Below are 19,481 nucleotides of genomic sequence, written 5' to 3'. Positions count from 1 at the left end.
CGGGCTCCGAGGGGTCGGCATGAGGGTCCCATTCCAATAAAATAAATATACAGTACCAGTCAAAAGTATGGACACACCTACTCATTCAAGACTTTTTCTTTAGGTTTACTATTTCCTACATTGTAGATTAATAGTGTAGACAGTGTGTATCTCACAACTGTTGCGATGGAGTAAAAGATGTTAGGGACAATAGAGGCTGATTCACAACAATTGTTTGCTAATATAATAATTGCTTGTAATAATGTAATTTTGATAATGGCGAGACTGGTGAGAAGTAAAATCCTTTTCATACATTGCCTACATTACTACAAATATTAATAGCTAATCATGAAAAATAAGAAATAGGATTCTTAAAATACAGTGGGGCAAAAACGTATTTAGTCAGCCACCAATTGTGTAAGTTCTCTCACTTAAAATGATGAGAGAGGCCTGTAATTTTCATCATAGGTACACTTCAGCTATGAGGGACAAAATGAGAAATAAAATCCAGAAAATCACATTTTAGGATTTTTAATTAATCTATTTGCAAATTATGGTGGAAAATAAGTATTTGGTCAATAACAAAAGTTTCTCAATACTTTGTTATATACAATGGCAATCTTTTCTGTAAGTCTTCACAAGATTTTCACACACTGTTGCTGGTATTTTGGCACATTCCTGCATGCAGATCTCCTCTAGAGCAGTGATGTTTTGGGGCTGTTGCTGGGAAACACGGACTTTCAACTCCCTCCAGAGATTTTCTATGGGGTTGAGATCTGGAGACTGGCTAGGCCACTCCAGGACCTTGAAATGCTTCTTACGAAGCCACTCCTTCGTTGCCCGGGCGGTGTGTTTGGGATCATTGTCATGCTGAAAGACCCAGCCACGTTTCATCTTCAATGCCCTTGCTGATGGAAGGAGGTTTTCACTCAAAATCTCACGATACATGGCCCCATTCATTCTTTCATTTACACGGATCAGTCGTCCTGGTCCCTTTGCAGAAAAACAGCCCCAAAGCATGATGTTTCCACCACCATGCTTCACAGTAGGTACGGTGTTCTTTGGATGCAACCCAGCATTCTTTGTCCTCCAAACACAACGAGTTGAGTTTTTCCCAAACAGTTCTATTTTGGTTTCATCTGAACATATGACATTCTCCCAATCTTCTTCTGGATCATCCAAATGCTCTCTAGCAAACTTCAGACGGGCCTGGACATGTACTGGCTTATTAAGCAGGGGGACACGTCTGGCACTGCAGGATTTGAGTCCCTGGCGGCGTAGTGTGTTACTGATGGTAGGCTTTGTTATTTTGGTCCCAGCTCTCTGCAGGTCATTCACTAGGTCCCCCCGTGTGGTTCTGGGATTTGTGCTCACCGTTCTTGTGATCATTTTGACCCCACAGGGTGAGATCTTGCTTGGAGCCCCAGATCGAGGGAGATTATCAGTGGTCTTGTATGTCTTCCATTTCCTAATAATTGCTCCCACAGTTTATTTCTTCAAACCAAGCTGCTTACCTATTGCAGATTCAGTCTTCCCAGCCTGGTGCAGGTCTACAATTTTGTTTCTGGCCATAATGGAGTTTGGAGTGTGACTGTTTGAGGTTGTGGACAGCTGTCTTTTATACTGATAACAAGTTCAAACAGGTGCCATTAATACAGGTAACGAGTTGAGGACAGAGGAGCCTCTTAAAGAAGAAGTTACAGGTCTGTGAGAGCCAGAAATCTTGCTTGTTTGTAGGTGACCAAATACTTATTTTCCACCATAATTTGCAAATAAATTCATTAAAAATCCTACAATGTGATTTTCTGGATTTTTTTTCTCATTTTGTCTGTCATAGTTGAAGTGTACCTACGATGAAAATTACAGGCCTCTCTCATCTTTTTAAGTGGGAGAACTTGCACAATTGGTGGCTGACTAAAACCTTTTTTGCCCCACTGTACTTAGCACCGTGGTCCTGGAATTCTCTCCTGAACATTTTAAAATTTGATGATCTAGTTTCGTTGGTGGAGTTTAAACACTTGATCAATGAATATATCATAGAAGACTGTAATTGTTTTCAGGCCACCGTTTTTAGTCAAGACTTTTGTAGTTTTAATGTAAAATGTTTTTGTTGTACTGTATGTGTGTTTATAGTTTTGTTTACTGTTGTGTTAGTGTATGTAAGTTGTTTTGTCTGAAACATTGTTCCCCCTGATGCTATTGGACCAGGTCTCTCTTGGAAAAGAGATGTTATCTCAATGAGAAAAAATTTACCTTTATTTATACAGGTTAACATTAGAATTTTTTTGTACCCAAGTCTCTGTCTCCTGTGTCTAACCTTCGCTCTTCTCTCTCCCTCCCCTCTAGGATGGCGATCCAGGTGGCTAAGTTCGACTTTCACACGTTGCCCCAGCCGGACCAGGAAGCCGTGCACTACACCAACCCCAAACTACTGGAGGAGGAGAGGCTTCACGCCCAGGCCTCCATGATCAGCAGCACCCTGGGCATCACCTGCAACATCATATCCTTTGATGTTGGATGTATACAGATCCCTATTAGAAGGCATCTGGATGCTACATCCGGAGGTCTTTTGGCTAGGATGTGTGCCAGTTCTACTGCACTGACAGATGGGAGAATGTATGGCGAAATGTGCATGCAGCATTGGGCACTACATAGGGAATAGGGTGCCATTTGAGACACATCCTTTGTCAATATGCAGACAGGGCACTCCATCAGAACCTCTTAGGTAATGAGGGGGCTATTACCAATACACAGACTCAGTGTTGTTTAGAATGGCCTATCAAGTTGTTACAGGGAGGAGGTGTACAATTAATAATTAATCGGAGTCACTGTGCTGTTGAACTTGCCATCATATTTTCCATTTTGTCTGTCATAGTTGAAGTGTACCTATGATGAAAATTACAGGCCTCTCATCTTTTTAAGTGGGAGAACTTGCACAATTGGTGGCTGACTAAAAACTTTTTTGCCCCACTGTAAATGGTTAAAGAAAAGTGTGATAAATAAAAATATATACCAATTTTATTTAAGGACCAAAAAACTGACAGCTGTGCCATATAAATCCAAAATAGTTGGGAAAAGATTTTCGATGTACCCATTCCATGGCACATGGTTAAGGAATTGATACACAAAACAACACCGGATTCAAATCTTCAAATTTTTCAATTTAAATTACTATACAAAATTCTTGCAACCAATAGAATGTTATATATATGGGGGATACAGTCTTCCCAGCTCTGCAGATTCTGTTGTAGGAGGCAGAGTCATTAGATAATTTATTTTGGTATTTTCCATATGTAGCTCGTTTTTGGTCACAGGTCCGGGAATGGCTGAAGAATTGCAACATTTGCCTAGAACTAACGCTGCAGATAGCAATACTGGGTGATTTGAAAAGCCATAGTCAATCAATCAATAATATAATAATTATTTTAGAAAAAATGGTTATTTTTAATTTACAATCTGTAGAAGCTATGGAAATAGAAATGTTCAATACTTTTGTGAAGCATCACCGCACAGCACATCCTACCGATCCTCGACTTCGGTGATTATCTATAAAATAGCCTCCAACACTCTACTCAACAAACTGGATGCAGTCTATCACAGTGCCATCCGTTTTGTCACCAAAGCCCCATACACTACTCACCATTGCGACCTGTACGCTCTCGTTGGTTGGCCATCGCTTCATATTCGTCGCCAAACCCACTGGCTACAGGTTATCTACAAGTCTCTGCTAGGTAAAGCCCCGCCTTATCTCAGCTCACTGTTCACCATAGCAGCACCCACTCGTAGCAGGCGCTCCAGCAGGTATATCTCACTGGTGACCCCCAAAACCAATTCCCCCTTTGGTCGTCTTTCCTTCCAGTTCCCTGCTGCCAATGACTGGAACGAACTGCAAAAATCTCTGAAGCTGGAGACTAGCTTTAAGCACCAGCTGTCAGAGCAGCTCACAGATCACTGCACCTGTACATAGCCCATCTGTAAACAGCCCATCCATCTACCTACCTCATCCCCATACAGTATTTATTTATTTAACTTGCTCCTTTGCATCCCAGTATCTCTACTTGCATATTCATCTTCTGCACATCTACCATTCCAGTGTCTAATTGGTATATTGTAATTACTTCACCACCATGGCCTATTTATTGCCTTAACTCCCTTATCTTACCTCATTTGCACTCACTGTATAGAGACTATTGTTTTATTTTGTTTTGTTTTTATTTTGTTTTGTTTTGTTTACTCCATGTGTAACTCTGTGTTGTTGTATGTGTCGAATTGCTACGCTTTATCTTGGCCAGGTCGCAGTTGTAAATGAGAACTTGTTCTCAACTAGCCTACCTGGTTAAATAAAGATGAAATAAAAATAAATAAAATAAAAGTTGAAAAATATATGGCAAATAGAAATCCAAAATGGATGATGTTGAGAGATATATGGGAGGGGTTGAATGGAGCTGAGGGGTGGGACTAATAACAAGATATAGGTATGTGTATGTATATATATGCATGTGTGTATGTATATATAAATATTTACCAACAAAAATATTTGGGGGATTGGAAATGATGCAGACAATTACATTGATGGAAGCAACATTCTTTCCACAATATTAAGCTGAACCAAATCTCACATTTGGAATCGTCAGACCAAAGGAGTTCCACCAGTCTAATGTTTGTTGGTCGTGTTGCTTGGCCCAAACAAGTCTCTTCTTATTGGTGTCCTTTAGGAGTGGTTTCTTAACAGCAATTCGACCATGAAGGCCTAATTTACGCAGTCTCCTCTGAACAGTTGATGTTGAGATTTGTCTGGTACTTGAACTCTGTGAAGCATTTATTTGGGCTGCAATCTGAGGTGCGGTTAACTCTAATGAACTTGTCCTCTGCAGCAGAGTTAACTCTTGGTCCGGCGGTCCTCACGAGAGCCAGTTTCATCATAATGCATGACGGTTTTTGCGACTGCACTTGAAGAAACTTTCAAAGATCTTGACATTTTCCAGATTGACTGAACCTCATGTCTTACATTAATGATGGACTGTTGTTTCTCTTTGCTTATTTGAGCTGTTCCTGCCATAATATGGACTTGGTCTTTTACCAAATAGGGCTATCTTCTGTATACCACCACTACCTTGCCACAACAAGGTACTGGCCCAACGCTATAACCATTACGCTACCTGCCGCCCCATGTATAGAGTTTCAAGAAAATGAGCTTTAAAACTGCAATATTTTCTTTGCACCCCAAGACAAGATGTGTAGAATTGCAGGAAATAAGGAAGGAGGGGGGAACAGGATGTTCCCCAATGCTGGAATGGGGGCCCTGAGTGTAAATGTCATCAGGCAGTAAGTGTGGAAAGATTCATTTCAGATGGCTGTGCTATGGGATGTTGTTTCAAAGTTCTCCATCATCCATGTCTGTAAACAGACCGAGCAACTCAATGGGCCACCACTACAGCGCTGAAAGAACAAAACCTCAGGAAAGACCTGTGATTCAGACAGCGGTTTCAGGCCATGCAGGAAATAACAGCAGTCTGCAGGATGAATGGAGCAAAAAAACCTTAAAGGATATTATGGAGACTATCATGAGATACTCCAGTGAAGGACGTTCACCCTGAGCTTTTGTTCACACAGAAGAGACAGAGATATAAAAAGAAGCCCCTCAGGGATCTTTTCTGTCTGGCAGTCAGTTACAGATTAAACTGATACTTCAGGGGCTCAACTCACACACGGCACCTGCACATGCACACAAACACACGTCACAGCACGCACGCACGCACACACACTCTAGGAAGTCAGTATGGAGTTCAACAACCAACAATGGCTGTTGGCTCTTCTTCTCCAGATTCATTAGAATTAGGGCTTCTTTAGGCCTAGGGCACACGTTTCTTGTAGTAGTTGGTTTGGAAGCGCTCAGTGGCCAGTTTATTAGGTACACCACCGCGTTCACAAGAATGGTTCACTCCTACAGACAGTGAGTCACGTGGACGTGGCTTGCTATATAAAGCAGGCAGACAGTAATCGAGGTATTCAGTTACTGTTTGATTGAACGTTTGAATTGACAAAATGAGTGACCTAAGCGAATGAGCACAGTATGATTGTGAGAGTTAGTTGTGCTGCTTCCAGTACGTTAGAAATGTGTGGCCTCCTAGGCTATTCATGCATGACAGTGTCTAGCGTTTACAGAGAATGGTGTGACAAACAAAACACATCCAGTCAGCGGCAGTCCTGTGGACGAAAACAGCTCGTTGGTGAGAGAGGTCGAAGGAGAATGGCAAGAGTCGTGCAAGCTAAGAGAAGGGCCACAATCCTGCCCAACAGGATCTCAGAACCCACAACTCGTTGGTCATCGTCACGGATGGGCTCAAGCGGCAGACGACCATACCGGGTTCCACTCCTATCAGATACAAACAAGAAGAAGCGGCTCCAGCAGGCACGCCATCACCAACAATGGACAACTGAGGAGTGGAAAAACATTGCCTGGTCCGACGAATCCCGGTTCCCGTTGCGTCATGCAGATGGCAGAGTCAGGATTTGGCGTAAGCAGCATGAGTCCATGGCCATATCCTTGCCTGGTGTCAACGGTACAGGGTGGTGGCGGTGTGGGGATGTTTTCCTGGCACATGTTAGGTCCCTTGATACCAATTGAGCAACATGTCCATGCCCCCGAAGACTTCAGGCTGTTCTGGAGGCAAAGGGGGGGTCCGACCCGGTACTAGAAGGTGTACCTAATAAACTGGCAACGTGTATTTCATCGACAAGAACGTCACATTGGTTTATTTACCTTTATTCAGGTCTGCATAAAGGTGTTTCATTTTAACTGTGGGTTATGATCCCTTGAGATCTCATGCTGTGAATTTCATTAAAGTCATGAATAACATTGTGGCTGCCCATTCAAATCAAGACAAAACAACCAAACTACAATAGACAAGTCCTTCTCTCTCTATTCTCCCTTTTCCCCATGGTGCTCATACACAAAGAGAAAGAGAGACAAAAGAGGCTTTGGTTGAAGAGGCTGACAGAGGTCGGTGTTTGAGCTTTCTAGGGCTTCCAAACATCAGAGGGGCCATTTTCATTCATATCTCCTGCACCTCTCATCTGTCTTTCAGCTGTAATGAACAGGAACGAATGGTAAAGATCTGGAAGGCTGAGCGTTGGAAGATGGGAGAAGATGAAGTGAACCAGACCTCTTTCCTTCTTCGATGAACTCGCACGCGAGCAGCCGCGCACACACACACACACGAGCAGCCGCACACATATATTATAGAAACCAGGGCTTCAGGTCACTGGAGTGTTTTCCTGTTCTAATGTATGGAAGCTCAGGCAGGATTCAGAGCTGTGTCTCCACTGCGGCTGTAATACCAGCGATTAAAAATGAACTGCTGACCTGCCTGTAACCGGCTCACATGCACACTTTGAATTAAAAGTCTTGAAAAGAAAGCCCGACCTCTTGACAAGACCTCTCCGAAGGCAGTGGGTTCCTCATTCCTAACGTGTTACCATAGACAGGAGAACAGGGCGGTCCAAAGTCTTACTGTCACTTTCCTGGAAAAGCTAGGAGACCTCCCTCAACCCCACACCACCCTGTGTTGTCTCAGATGCAGGCCGTAAGAGAACATTCCTCTCCTGTAGAGTAAGGAACAACCCCACACCACCCTGTGTTGTCTCAGATGCAGGCTGTAAGAGAACATTCCTCTCCTGTAGAGTAAGGAACAACCCCACACCACCCTGTGTTGTCTCAGATGCAGGCTGTAAGAGAACATTCCTCTCCTGTAGAGTAAGGAACAACCCCACACCACCCTGTGTTGTCTCAGATGCAGGCTGTAAGATAACATTCCTCTCCTGTAGAGTAAGGCTTGTGGGTCACACGGTGTACACGCACACTCCCCACACACGCATTCATAGCATAGCTGTGACAGGAGTCGTAACTCGTTCAGAGGAATAACAAGCAGTGTGCGGAAGAGAGGAGAGGAACGGAGGCAGAGAGAGAGGTTCAGAGATGGAGAGGGGGAAGAGAGGAGAGGAACGGAGGCAGAGAGAGAGGTTCAGAGATGGAGAGGGGGAAGAGAGGAGAGGAACGGAGGCAGAGAGAGAGGTTCAGAGATGGAGAGGGGGAAGAGAAAGGGAGAGGAATGGAGGCAGAGAGAGGTTCAGAGATGGAGAGGGGGAAGAGAGGAGAGGAACGGAGGCAGAGAGAGAGGTTCAGAGATGGAGAGGGGGAAGAGAGGAGAGGAACGGAGGCAGAGAGAGGTTCAGAGATGGAGAGGGGGAAGAGAGGAGAGGAACGGAGGCAGAGAGAGGTTCAGAGATGGAGAGGGGGAAGAAAGGAGAGGAACGGAGGCAGAGAGAGAGGTTCAGAGATGGAGAGGGGGAAGAGAGGAGAGGAACGGAGGCAGAGAGAGGTTCAGAGATGGAGAGGGGGAAGAGAGGAGAGGAACGGAGGCAGAGAGAGGTTCAGAGATGGAGAGGGGGAGGAGAGGAGAGGAACGGAACGGAGGCAGAGAGAGGTTCAGAGATGGAGAGGGGGAGGAGAGGAGAGGAACGGAGGCAGAGAGAGGTTCAGAGATGGAGAGGGGGAAGAGAGGAGAGGAACGGAGGCAGAGAGAGAGGTTCAGAGATGGAGAGGGGGAAGAGAAAGGGAGAGGAACGGAGGCAGAGAGAGAGGTTCAGAGATGGAGAGGGGGAAGAGAGGAGAGGAACGGAGGCAGAGAGAGGTTCAGAGATGGAGAGCGGGAAGAGAGGAGAGGAACGGAGGCAGAGAGAGAGGTTCAGAGATGGAGAGGGGGAAGAGAGGAGAGGAACGGAGGCAGAGAGAGAGGTTCAGAGATGGAGAGGGGGAAGAGAAAGGGAGAGGAACGGAGGCAGAGAGAGAGGTTCAGAGATGGAGAGGGGGAAGAGAAAGGGAGAGGAACGGAGGCAGAGAGAGAGGTTCAGAGATGGAGAGGGGGAAGAGAGGAGAGGAACGGAGGCAGAGAGAGAGGTTCAGAGATGGAGAGGGGGAAGAGAGGAGAGGAACGGAGGCAGAGAGAGAGGTTCAGAGATGGAGAGGGGGAAGAGAGGAGAGGAACGGAGGCAGAGAGAGGTTCAGAGACGGAGAGGGGGAAGAGAGGAGAGGAACGGAGGCAGAGAGAGAGGTTCAGAGATGGAGAGGGGGAAGAGAAAGGGAGAGGAAGCGACAGTGTCGGAATAATCCCATGTCAAGACGTACAGCAGCTCTCACTGTAAACAAATGTCCGACATGTCTTCATCAATGCAGAAGGAATGTGTGTTGAGAGATACAGCTAGCTACTGATTGAGCCCCCACTTAGTGTTCAAAGTCAACATTAATCTCGTCTCATACTAAACTCCAGTGACATGAGCAGCTCCATAGACATATTTAGAAAGTTTAGGTTACCTAGTAAAGGAGGATTTTAAAGGCATAGTTAACCCAAATCACAAAATTATGAATTGGTTTCTTTACCCTGTAAGCAGCCTATGGCCAAATTAAGACAGCAGTCCGTGATTTGGTTAGTTCACCTTGTCAATAGACTTCTTACAGGGTAAGGAAACCAATGTCATTTTGAACATTTGGGAGTACTACCCCTTTAAAGGGCGGCTCCAGAGGCTGTCGTTATTGACCCCCAGTAAAACACCCCAGAGCGGGATGTCAATAATGGACCTAACTACCATGGTTAGGTCAACAAGACAGCGTTGACCCGTCGGCACGAATCCATACTTAGCCATTACAGTCTCATTAACCCAACTACGGCTATTAGAACGCTGTTTAAAGCACCTGAAGACAGAAGACACACTGCAGGCTATATGTAGGCTATATATGTCACACGATACACACACAGAACATGGGCTTGGTCACAGTATACACAGTGTACAAAACATCCAGCACCCCCCCCCCCCCCCCCCCTTTTGCCCCCAGAACAGCCTCAATTCACCAGGCCATGGACTCCACAGGGTGCAGAAACCATTCCACAGGGTTGCAGGCCCATGTTGACTCCAATGCTTCCCACAATTGTGTCAAGTTGGCTGGATGTCCTTTGGGTGGTGAACCATTCTTGATACACACGGGAAACTGTTGAGCGTGAAAAACCCAGCAGCGCTGCAGTTCTTGACACAAACCGGTGCGCCTGGCACCTACTACCATACCCCGTTCAAATCCACATAAATATTTTGTCTTTCCCATTCACCCTCTGAATGGCACACATACACAATCTATGTCTCATCAATATGGGACATCATTAAGGGATCATAGGTTTCACCTGGATTCACCTAGTCAAAGAGCATGTATTCCTAATGTTTTGTACACTCAGTGTATATCGTTCACTCATATGACTCTGACTGGTTGGATTTGAGTTTGTGTTCATATACGTTCATTCATTTACGGGCTCATGTTCAAACCAGAAACCTGGCCCACAATGTGTATACATTTAATACATGGAATGGACTGTTATCCACTGGCTCCCTGTGAATGGGCAGGTTAAAGGTCACATACCTCTGACACTCTGATGGGTGCAGCACCAGGTCCTGGTTGTTGTTGGCGCTGACCATCAGCTCATGTTCTGTTGAGTTGAACACGTCCAGCAGCAGATGGCACTGACGGGTTCTGGGGAGAAAGATAGAACCGGGTTAGAACCACACACACACCCACACACAAATGATGGGTACTGGGGGGGGAGAGAGAAATGAAGTAATACTTGAAGTAATACAACATCCAGTGTGTAACTGTGAACGAGTGTCATGCCTACTCTCTTCAAATTGGAAAGAGAAACAGAACACAAACACACAAGCCAGTACAGTAGCTACTGTACACAGACACAGAACACTAGAATACACTGTTAAATTGATATTAAGTTGATTCAGAATTTACTGATATACCGAAGATTAAAAATGTAAAGGTTAGTTCAGTGTCCACTTAGCAACTCCGAGGATATCAGTCAGTCTCCCGGCTGGATACTTGTTGAAAAGGTTCACTTTTTAAACGTTTCTACGCCGACTACAGAGCCAACGTCTGCGATGTGGATGTTGCAACATTATACACTTCGCCCAGATGACTTTTCTGATAGTTTTCGCTATTAAGCTACTGGTGTGGTGAGCGTTTTAACAGCCCTGTTCTACAGTATGTCGCTCTCTCCTGATTGGCTAAGCTGCTGTGTCGGTGCTTCCTGATTGATGGTCCAGCTAAACTGTGGGGAGGATAAATCAGTTGTCCCCCCCCCCCCCCCCCCCCCCCCCCTCTCTCTTTTGGTACAACCGTTCACTGGGTTAATCATGTCCTCCAGCAGAGACAAAGAGACAGTTGGAGATGCATGGACGCTCCTGCTAGAAATATGGTATTTTAATTACTCTGACACTTTATTAGGGGGCCGGGACAAACTCTGATGAAATCTCCATTAACTCTGGGATTTAAGAGGAGGACAAAAGTAGAGTGGAAGGGCTGAGGACATGGTGTCTCTCTAAGAGGAGGACAAAAGTAGAGTGGAAGGGCTGAGGACATGGTGTCTCTCTCTAAGAGGAGGATAAAAGTAGAGTGGAAGGGCTGAGGACATGGTGTCTCTCTCTAAGAGGAGGACAAAAGTAGAGTGGAAGGGCTGAGGACATGGTGTCTCTCTCTAAGAGGAGGACAAAAGTAGAGTGGAAGGGCTGAGGACATGGTGTCTCTCTCTAAGAGGAGGACAAAAGTAGAGTGGAAGGGCTGAGGACATGGTGTCTCTCTCTAAGAGGAGGACAAAAGTAGAGTGGAAGGGCTGAGGACATGGTGTCTCTCTCTCTAAGAGGACAAAAGTAGAGTGGAAGGGCTGAGGACATGGTGTCTCTCTCTCTAAGAGGACAAAAGTAGAGTGGAAGGGCTGAGGACATGGTGTCTCTCTCTCTAAGAGGAGGACAAAAGTAGAGTGGAAGGGCTGAGGACACGGTGTCTCTCTCTAAGAGGAGGGAGGGAAGCAGTTTAAAGGGACAGCCGAGGGTAAAGTGGTCCTTTGCAGGTTTGTGGTCTGGAAAGTAGGTGAGCCAGTCTTCCTACACCTTGCCTACAGTACATGGGTGATAGAATAGATTTTTGAGATCAGTTGCGTTTTGAGTAACTCCGTCTGCACAATGGACTACAGTACATACACTGAGTGCACAAACATGCTCTTTCCATGACAGACTGACCAGGTGAGTCCAGGTGAAAGCTAAGGATCCCTTATTGATGTCTCCTGTTAAATCCACTTCAGGAGAAAACCAGTTAAAAAAAAGCCTCGAGACAATAGAGACCTGGATTGTGAGGGTGAATAGGCTGGACAAAACATTTCAGTGCCTTTGAAAGGGGTATGCTATTTGGTGCCAGGCACACCGGTTTGAGTGTGTCAAGAACTGCAACGCTGCTGTTTTTTTAACGCTCAACAGTTTCCTGTGTGTATCAAGAATAGTCCACCTCCCAAAGGACATCCAGCCAACTTCACACAACTGTGGGAAGCATTGGAGTCAACATGGGCCAGCTTCTCCGTGGAATGCTTGCAACACCTTGTAGACTCCATGCCCCAAAGAATTGCAGTTGTTCTGAGGGCGAAACGGGGGGAATACAACTCAATATTAGGAAGGTGTTCTAAATGTTTTGTACACTCAGTGTACACTAATCTAATTTCAGAGAAAATAGAGGAGCATTCTTAAAACTATTTATTTTTCCAAGGAATTATGTATTTTACCTGTGTGTGGAAAAACAAGAAAAGGAGAATGGCAGAGACAGGCTGGACGGGGGGGAGAAACAGACAGACAGGCTGGAGAGGAGAAACAGATTGAGACAAGCTGGAGAGGAGAAACAGACAGAGAGACAGGCTGGAGAGGAGAAACAGACAGAGAAAGACAGGCTGGAGAGGAGAAACAGATTGAGACAGGCTGGAGAGGAGAAACAGATCGAGACAGGCTGGAGAGGAGAAACAGATCGAGACAGGCTGGAGAGGAGAAACAGATCGAGACAGGCTGGAGAGGAGAAACAGACAGAGAGAGACAGGCTGGAGAGGAGAAACAGACAGGGAGAGACAGGCTGGAGAGGAGAAACAGACAGAGAAAGACAGGCTGGAAAGGAGAAACAGACAGAGAAAGACAGGCTGAAGAGGAGAAACAGATCGAGACAGGCTGGAGAGGAGAAACAGACAGAGAAAGACAGGCTGGAGAAAAGAAAGATCAAGACAGGCTGGAGAGGAGAAACAGACCGAGACAGGCTGGAGGAGAAACAGACAGAGAAAGACAGGCTGGAGAGGAGAAACAGATCGAGACAGGCTGGAGGAGAAACAGACAGAGAAAGACAGGCTGGAGAGGAGAAACAGATCGAGACAGGCTGGAGAGGAGAAACAGACAGAGAAAGACAGGCTGGAGAGGAGAAACAGACAGAGAAAGACAGGCTGGAGAGGAGAAACAGACAGAGAAAGAGGCTGGAGAGGAGAAACAGATTGAGACAGGCTGGAGAGGAGAAACAGACAGAGAGAGACAGGCTGGAGAGGAGAAACAGATCGAGACAGGTTGGAGAGGAGAAACAGATTGAGACAGGGTGGAGAGGAGAAACAGGCTGGAGAGGAGAAACAGACAGAGAAAGAGGCTGGAGAGGAGAAACAGATCGAGACAGGCTGGAGAGGAGAAACAGACAGAGAAAGACAGGCTGGGGAGGAGAAACAGACAGAGAAAGACAGGCTGGAGAGGAGAAACAGACAGAGAAAGAGGCTGGAGAGGAGAAACAGATCGAGACAGGTTGGAGAGGAGAAACAGATTGAGACAGGCTGGAGAGGAGAAACAGGCTGGAGAGGAGAAACAGACAGAGAAAGAGGCTGGAGAGGAGAAACAGATCGAGACAGGCTGGAGAGGAGAAACAGACAGAGAGACAGGCTGGAGAGGAAAAACAGATCGAGACAGGTTGGAGAGGAGAAACAGATTGAGACAGGCTGGAGAGTAGAAACAGATCGAGACAGGCTGGAGAGTAGAAACAGATCGAGACAGGCTGGAGAGTAGAAACAGATCGAGACAGGCTGGAGAGGAGAAACAGACAGAGAAAGACAGGCTTAAGAGGAGAAACAGATCGAGACAGGCTGGAGAGTAGAAACAGATCGAGACAGGCTGGAGAGTAGAAACAGATCGAGACAGGCTGGAGAGTAGAAACAGATCGAGACAGGCTGGAGAGTAGAAACAGATCGAGACAGGCTGGAGAGGAGAGGAGCAATACACCTAGAAAAGCTAGGAAACTGTCCCTGATGAAAGGACTAATACCTTTGATGTTGTGATGTTAGGACAGGCATGAATGGACAGGGCTCCTTAATGTGTTTTCGTTATGTAACGTGTGTTCACACGCAAACACCCTCCACCCTCCCACAAACACCACCAGATAACGAATGTCTCCCATTTCTGGACAGCGCTATGTCACGCTGACGAATGAGCCGTGAGATCAGCCATTCACCGTTAATGATTGGTGGAGAGGCCTCCCATCCCGTCGGAGAAGAATAACTTACCAAACTTGGCAACCCATTCACCAAACCTGGCTGTCCACAGTAGCTCATCACTTCTTAGAGCCGCCACTGACAGCCAAATGAGCTTTTAAACAGATGGACATGCAAATCATCTGACTGGCTGTCTCCCCAAACAAATCCACAGCCTGCAAACCCTGAGACTATGGATGAGACCACTTCTGTCACTCCTACAGCTAGCTTATTGTTATTCAGAGTCTCATCTGAAACAGCAACACACAGGTGGCTTAGCTAGCCTAGTACTGTGTAGGTTGGTGTCTGACTTTGAGGTGTGGTAGTGGTCAAAATGGCTGCCATCACCACAGGATAGAAAAGAGGAGGAGAAGAGGAGAAGCAGCTCAATGGCTGGTCAATCCACAGGATCCACAATCAATATGTGCTGATTCCACAGCGGCTCCTCTGGCACAATATGTGACAATACGCCCTCAGCCCTCCTATACACTCCCACGTCAAATAAATATGCTTAATTAGGCTTGGGCTGGTTGGATTTAGAGTGCTGCCAATGTGTTGCTATCTTTAGAGTGTGTGTGTGTGTGTGTGTGTGTGTGTGTGTGTGTGAGAGAGAGTCTGTGGGGAACAGAGCACATAGAAGGCTCGGCTACTAACAACAGGTTTAGACTGAAGACTGAACCATGTCCTGGTAACATGGAACATCTGTGCGTGTGTTTGTGCTCGTGTGTGTCTGACAGTATGGAACATTATGTCAGATAACAGAGCCCAGCTGCTGTATGCAGTACCGGTACGGTTCCAACAGGTTTCTACCATGAATGGATCATTGACTATTTCACACATACTGTGGGGAGAACAAGTATTTGATACACTGCCGATTTTGCAGGTTTTCCTACTTACAAGGCATGTAGAGGTCTGTAATTGTTATCATAGGTACACTTCAACTGTGGGAGACGGAATCTAAAACAAAAATCCAGAAAATCACATTGTATTATTTTTAAGTAATTAATTTGCATTTTATTGCATGACATAAGTATTTGATCACCTACCAACCAGTAAGAATTCCGGCTCTCACAGACCTGTTAGTTTTTATTTAAGAAGCCCTCCTGTTCTCCACTCAATACCTGTATTAACTGCACCTGTTTGAACTCGTTACCTGTATAAAAGACACCTGTCCACACACTCAATCAAACAGACTCCAACCTCTCCACAATGGCCAAGACCAGAGAGCTGTGTAAGGACATCAGGAATAAAATTGTAGACCTACACAAGGCTGGGATGGGCTACAGGACAATAGGCAAGCAGCTTGGTGAGAAGGCAACAACTGTTGGCGCAATTATTAGAAAAAAAAAAGTTCAAGATGACGGTCAATCACACTCGGCCTGGGGCTCCATGCAAAATCTCACCTCGTGGGGCATCAATGATCATGAGGGAGGTGAGGGATCAGCCCAGAACTACACGGCAGGACCTGGTCAATAACCTGAAGAGAGCTGGGACCACAGTCTCAAAGAAAACCATTAGTAACACACTACGCCGTCATGGATTAAAATCCTGCAGCACACGCAAGGTCCCCCTGCTCAAGCCAGCGCATGTCCAGGAGAAGGTAATGTGGTCTGATGAGACAAAAATAGAGCTTTTTGGTTTAAACTCCACTCGCTGTGTTTGGAGGAAGAAGGATGAGTACAACCCCAAGAACACCATCCCACCCGTGAAGCATGGAGGTGGAAACATCATTCTTTGGGGATGGTTTTCTGCAAAGGGGACAGGACGACTGCACCGTGTTGAGGGGAGGATGGATGGGGCCATGTATCGCGAGATCTTGGCCAACAACCTCCTTCCCTCAGTAAGAGCATTGAAGATGGGTTGTGGCTGGGTCTTCCAGCATGACAACACACAGCCAGGGCTAACTAAGGAGTGGCTCCGTAAGAAGCATCTCAAGGTCCTGGAGTGGCCTAGCCAGTCTCCAGACCTGAACCCAATAGAAAATCTTTGGAGGGAGCTGAAAGTCTATATTGCCCAGCGACAGCCCCGAAACCTGAAGGATCTGGAGAAGGTCTGTATGGAGGAGTGGGCCAAAATCCCTGCTGCAGTGTGTGCAAACCTGGTCAAGAACTACAGGAAACGTATGATCTCTGTAATTGCAAACAAAGGTTTCTGTACCAAATATTAAGTTCTGCTTTACTGATGTATCAAATACTTATGTCATGCAATAAAATGCAAATTAATTACTTATAAATCACACAATGTGATTTTCTGGATTTTTGTTTTAGATTCAGTCTCTCACAGTTGAAGTGTACCTATGATAAAAATTACAGACCTCTACATGCTTTGTAAGTGGGAAAACCTGCAGTGTATCAAATACTTGTTCTCCCCACTGTAGGTGGGGAGGTACAAAGATAGTCAGGTCATAATTATTGGCACCCATTATAAAGACGAGCAAAAAAGACTGTATAAAATGAATCCAAATACTGAGCTATATTTCATGCAAAAAAAGAACCAACATAACTTTATACTAATACAATCGTTCAGAGAAAGAGATTTTGTCCAACAAGTAACACAAAAAAATCTAAAAAAGATATTGGTCAAAGTTATTGGCACCCCTGTTTTCAATACAATAGCACCCTGCCCTTGCAAGAATGACGACACTGAGCCATTTTCTAAAATGTTTTATGCGATTGGAGAACACATGAGGAGGGATGTTAGGTCTTGACATTTGGTTATTACTTGTTACATTTTTTTTTACCTCAGTATTTTGATTTATTTTAGAACATTTACTGCTCATCATTATCAAGGGTGCCAATAATTTCAGATGTGACTGTGTTACATATACACACTGAACAAAAATATAAACGCAACATGCAACATTTTCAACGATTTTACTGAGGTACAGTTCATATAAGGAAATAAGTCAAATGAAATACATTCATCAGGCCCTAATCTATGGATTTCACATGATTGTGCAGCGGTGGAGCTATTGGTGGGCCTCGATGGGAACTTGGGAGACAGGCCCACCCACTGGGGAGACAGGCCCACCCACTGGGGAGACAGGCCCAGCCACTGGGGAGACAGGCCCACCCACTGGGGAGACAGGCCCACCCACTGGGGAGACAGGCCCAGCCACTGGGGAGACAGGCCCAGCCACTGGGGAGACAGGCCCAGCCACTGGGGAGACAGGCCCACCCACTGGGGAGACAGGCCCACCCACTGGGGAGACAGGCCCAGCCACTGGGGAGACAGGCCCACCCACTGGGGAGACAGGCCCACCCACTGGGGAGACAGGCCCACCCACTGGGGAGACAGGCCCAGCCACTGGGGAGACAGGCCCACCCACTGGGGAGACAGGCCCACCCACTGGGGAGACAGGCCCACCCACTGGGGAGACAGGCCCAGCCACTGGGGAGACAGGCCCACCCACTGGGGAGACAGGCCCACCCACTGGGGAGACAGGCCCAGCCACTGGGGAGACAGGCCCAGCCACTGGGGAGACAGGCCCACCCACTGGGGAGACAGGCCCACCCACTGGGGAGACAGGCCCAGCCACTGGGGAGACAGGCCCAGCCACTGGGGAGACAGGCCCAGCCAATCCGAATGACTTTCCCCCCACAAAAAGGCTTTATTACAGACAAATACTCCTCAGTTTCATCAGCGGTCCAGGTGGCTGGTCTCAGATGATCCCACAGCTGAAGAAGCCGGACGATGGAATGTCATTTCTCTTTGCTTATTTGAGCTGTTCTTGCCATAATATGGACTTGGTCTTTTACCAAAAAGGGCCATCTTCTGTATACCACCTCTACCTTGTCACAACTGATTGGCTCAAACATTTTAAGGAAAGAAATTTCACAAATTTACTTTTTAAAAAGGCACACATGTTAAATGAAATGCATTCCAGGTGAAATGCATTCCATTCTATTCCATTGTGAAATTGGTTAAGAGAATGCCAAGTATGTGCAAAGCGGTCATCAAACCAAAAAAGTGTAGCCATACTTTGAAGAAACTTAAATATATTTTGATTTTGACACTTTTTTGGTTACTATAAGATGATGGCTATGTCATAGTTTTGATGTCTTCACTATTGTTTTACAATGTAGAAAATAGTAAAAATAAAGAAAAACCCTGGAATGAGTTGGTGTGTCCAACATTTTGCCTGGTACTGTGATAAACACATACAGTTGAAGTCAGAACTTTACATAAACCTTAGCCAAATACATTTAAACTCAGTTCTTCCCAATTCCTGACATTTAATCCTAGTAAAAATGCCCCGTCTTAGGTCAGCTAGCATTACCACATTATTTTAAGAATGTGAAATGTCAGAATAATAGAAGAGTGAATGATTTACTTCAGCTTTTTATTTCTTTCATCACATTCCCAGTGGGTCAGAAGTTTACATACACTCAATTAGTATTTGGTAGCATTGCCTTTAAATTGTTTAACTTGGGTCAAATGTTTCGGGTAGCTTTCCACAAGCTTCCCACAATAAGTTGAGGTGAATTTTGGCCCATTCCTCCTGACAGAGCTGGTGTAACTGAATCCCGGTTTGTAGTCCTCCTTGCTCGCACACGCTTTTTCAGTTCTGCCCACAAATGTTCTATAGGATTGATCCACATCATTTTCCTTCCTTATGTTACCATCTATTTTGTGAAGTGCACCAGTCCCTCCTGCAGCAAAGCACCCCCACAACATGATGCTGCCACCCCCGTTCTTCAGTGTTGGAATGGTGCTCTACGGCTTGCAAGCCTCCCCCTTTTTCCTCCAAACATAACGATGGTCATTATGGCTAAACAGTTCCATTTTTGTTTCATCAGACCAGAGGACATTTCTCCAAAAAGTATGATCTTTGTCCCCATGTGCAGTTGCAAACCGTAGTCTGGCTTTTTTATGGCGGTTTTGGAGCAGTGGCTTCTTCCTTGCTGAGCTGCCTTTCAGGTTATGTCTATATAGGACTCGTTTTACTGTGGATATAGATACTTTTGTACCTGTTTCCTCCAGCATTTTCACAAGATCCTTTGTTCTTGTTCTGGGATTGATTTCCACCTTTTCCACCAAAGTACGTTGATCTGTAGGAGACAGAACGCGTCTCCTTCCTGAGCGGTA

General features: G+C 45.8%; 1 protein-coding gene across 5 annotated transcripts in view; it reads right to left on the bottom strand.

Annotated features, from left to right (window-relative positions):
* LOC110489414 (trafficking protein particle complex subunit 9) overlaps nt 1-19,481 on the bottom strand; it is a 288,194-nt gene that overhangs the window by 104,215 nt on the left and 164,498 nt on the right. For all 5 annotated transcript variants that reach the window (XR_005041280.1, XM_036970672.1, XM_036970674.1 and 2 more), the window contains one exon: nt 10,445-10,555. Coding sequence is in view for 4 of the 5 variants with exons in the window: in XM_036970672.1 (XP_036826567.1) it covers nt 10,445-10,555 (111 nt within the window). In the remaining variant the exon portion in view is untranslated. The remainder of the gene's footprint in view (nt 1-10,444; nt 10,556-19,481) is intronic.

Source organism: Oncorhynchus mykiss, chromosome 32, assembly GCF_013265735.2.
Source record: "Oncorhynchus mykiss isolate Arlee chromosome 32, USDA_OmykA_1.1, whole genome shotgun sequence".
Classification (NCBI taxonomy): Eukaryota; Metazoa; Chordata; class Actinopteri; order Salmoniformes; family Salmonidae; genus Oncorhynchus; species Oncorhynchus mykiss.
This window is presented reverse-complemented; position numbering and strand designations above follow the sequence as displayed.